Source organism: Lactuca serriola, chromosome 5 (genome assembly GCF_051521515.1).
Source record: "Lactuca serriola cultivar US96UC23 chromosome 5, Lser_US96UC23_V15, whole genome shotgun sequence".
In the NCBI taxonomy this organism is placed as follows: domain Eukaryota; kingdom Viridiplantae; phylum Streptophyta; class Magnoliopsida; order Asterales; family Asteraceae; genus Lactuca; species Lactuca serriola.
Genome location: NC_136412.1, coordinates 91491425 through 91494234, shown reverse-complemented (window position 1 = coordinate 91494234; position 2810 = coordinate 91491425). Strand labels below are relative to the sequence as shown.

At 38.6% G+C, this 2810-nt stretch overlaps 1 protein-coding gene across 1 annotated transcript; it reads left to right on the top strand.

Annotated features, from left to right (window-relative positions):
• The first annotated feature begins 253 nt into the window (after positions 1 to 253).
• On the top strand, positions 254 to 1563 carry LOC145049671 (putative F-box/kelch-repeat protein At4g22430). The gene is made up of 2 exons (XM_078998049.1): positions 254 to 804; positions 918 to 1563. Exons 1-2 carry the CDS (start codon positions 254 to 256, stop codon positions 1561 to 1563), a joined length of 1197 nt encoding a protein of 398 aa, XP_078854175.1.
• The last annotated feature ends 1247 nt before the right edge of the window (positions 1564 to 2810 follow it).

Genomic DNA, 2810 nt, shown 5'->3' with positions numbered 1-2810 from the left:
TTTTCTTAATAAAGGTAATTTTGCACGACGTGAGATGATTCTATGGTTCCAATAATAAAAAGCCCACATATTGAAACATTAAAGTAGCCCATTAAATCAAGTCCGTTGATTAACAGAAATACGCAATCCATTGAATTCCTATTAAACCTCATCTCAACTCAACCAACCCATCGTGAAATCTGTTAAACATACGAAAGTTACCTAAGGAAGTGGAGATTGGGTTCTTTTTACTACACCCACCTCACAGTTGTGCATGGAAGACGACGATAACAGCAATTCAAGCAATCAACTCAACGATGATGGCGATGAGAACCAAATTGTGCAGCAACTTCTACGTACCAATATTTCGAGAAACACAAAAGAATTGTTTTGGTATGATATTCAAAGCTTTTCTGATTCTTTGCTTATAGAAATTCTCGCTAGATTACCCGTGAAATCTATTTTTTGTTTTAAAAGTGTGTGCAAGCATTGGCAAACCCTAATTTCTCACCCTTCCTTCTGCCGATTCTATTACTCCATTCTCAATTCGTCCTCGCGGCCTCTCAGAATCTTGGATATGTACGCTCGGCTACCGAACTTCAAGGAGTTTGTTAATCGTCTTGGTACTAAAATCCACAGTTCGTCCGAATTCTCTGTTCTTTTCCTTTCTATCCCTGAAGAACAACGTCTATATGATCAGTTTAGGGTTTTATCTATAAGTAATGGTTTGATTCTGTGTTGTTGGCATTCGCCAACACCATTTGATTACTACATCTGTGATCCACTCACTCGACAATGGATCACTCTACCTAGACGTGGACCCAGGTACCACCATTACCGGCGTGAAGGGCTTATTACTAGGGTTAATGACGATCATATGCTTACTGGTTATACAGTTGTTTGGTTGCAACATTTTGAATCGAATTATCTCAATTTAGAGATATTTTCATCCGAAACGGGCAAATGGATCTTCTACAAACTACTTGTCCTATTCCCATCCATTGGCAGGAACCGGCGGATGGCCCAATTTATTGCTACGGGGCTCTCCATTGGGAAGTACGTTATAATGGCCTGCTTGCATTTAATCCTTACAAAGATTCAAAATCTGTCCGCGTAATTCCATTCCCAGATGACAGAGATCTCCTGAGTAAGTATTTAGACAGTTCTTCTCAATTATGTGGGGAGAGCCAAGGGACCCTTCGTTATTTCGAGGTGGCTCATGGTCGCAAGCAGTTCTATTTGTTCAGCATGTGGTCTATGAAGGATTATGAGAAAGGAGAATGGTGTTGTGAGTTTAGAGTGAGACGCAGCGATCTTCATTCTAACGATCTGGAATTGAGTAATTGGTTGTTGGACGGATGGTTTCTTCCTTTATCGTTTCATCCGTTGAATCCAAATCTTGTGTATTTGTATTGCATGGAGCCTGAGCGTATTGTTTCGTATAATATTCTGAATAGAAGGCTGGATTTTGCTTGTAAACCGATTGACCGTGGTCAAAGTATTTGTTCTGTGATCCCATTTGTGTTACCAAGATGGCCGGTGCTTGTTCCAATTGCCACTTTTAAAAGCAAAAAAAGAAGGTAAAGTGCAGAAATTAGCCCTCCGAAAGTGCTGCTTGATTTTTTTTAAATAGATAAACCAATAAGTTTTTTGCTCTTATTTATTAAGAAGATGTGTATATTGCTATTATCGGTTAAAAAGATAAGCATGTGGCTATTATTGGTTGATAAGAGACACATGTTGCTATTATTGGTTATAAGATTAGTACATTGCTTGTATTGGTTAAACATATTAGTACGTTTTAATATTGTTTAAAAAGATAAAAGGACGTTTCTATTATTGCTTAAAAATATAAGTAAGTTGCTATTATCGGTTAAAATGTAAGTTGTTACTATTGGTTAAATCAGTTGTGATTTTTATTTATTTTTTTGTTACTTGCTAAAAAATAAATCCCATATTGTTGGTAAAATGTAAATGTGTTAGGAGGTGGAAAGAAAGATAGAAACAAAACTGTTAAAAGTCTAAAATAAGACAAAATTGCAAAAATGGTCCTGTGGTTGGCAAAATTATGTGGATTTGGTCCAAAATGAAATGTTGGTGCACCATTGGTCCAAAATTGGATCTTTTTATTGCTTTTGGTCCCTATACACTTAAAATGACCTTAATGCCCCTTATATTAATTTTTTAATTTTTTTATATTTATATAAATGTTTTTAATTAATTTAAAATGAGAAAAAATGCCCACCCACCTCTCTCTCTCTCTCTCTCTCCCTCTCACTCACTCTCTCTCTCTCTCGGTTTGTATTTGATGAAAACTCAAGAACATAAAACCCATCTCTATCGACTGGCACCACCATCACCTGCGATTACCGCCACCATCACCACCGATTGACGCCACCGTTCGCCACCATTAACACCGATTGTCACGAATTTCTCTTTCATCATCTCTTTACAACTTCCACCTCCCTTCGCATGTACCCTTCCCACTACTGGATTTAACCTCTATACTTCTCAATGTCAAAAAACACCTCTCTCTCTCTCTCTCTCTCCAGCGAAAAGCTTTGACCCACCAGAAGTCCTTTATCAGAACCACCAGCACCACAATCTTCTCCGACCACTTCTACCTTTTCAGAACACCGCCTGCACCTCCTTCCGAAGAAAACCTCTGAAATCCATAACTGCAACTCGTATCTCGTTGGGGGTATCGTTCTCCACCACACCCATCCATTATTCGCCACACCATTTGTTCACTGCTTGCCTCCATCCATTTGCAACCACGCCTCTCCTTCTTAGATCTGAAACCCAAATATCACCGGACCTATCGTCGGATC

Coding starts and splice junctions, on each gene's coding strand:
- LOC145049671 (XM_078998049.1), top strand. CDS start 254: ATGGAAGACGACGATAACAGCAATTCAAGCAATCAACTCAACGATGAT. Junction 805..917: donor CTACCTAGACGTGGACCCAG/GTACCACCATTA, acceptor ATCTCAATTTAG/AGATATTTTCATCCGAAACG.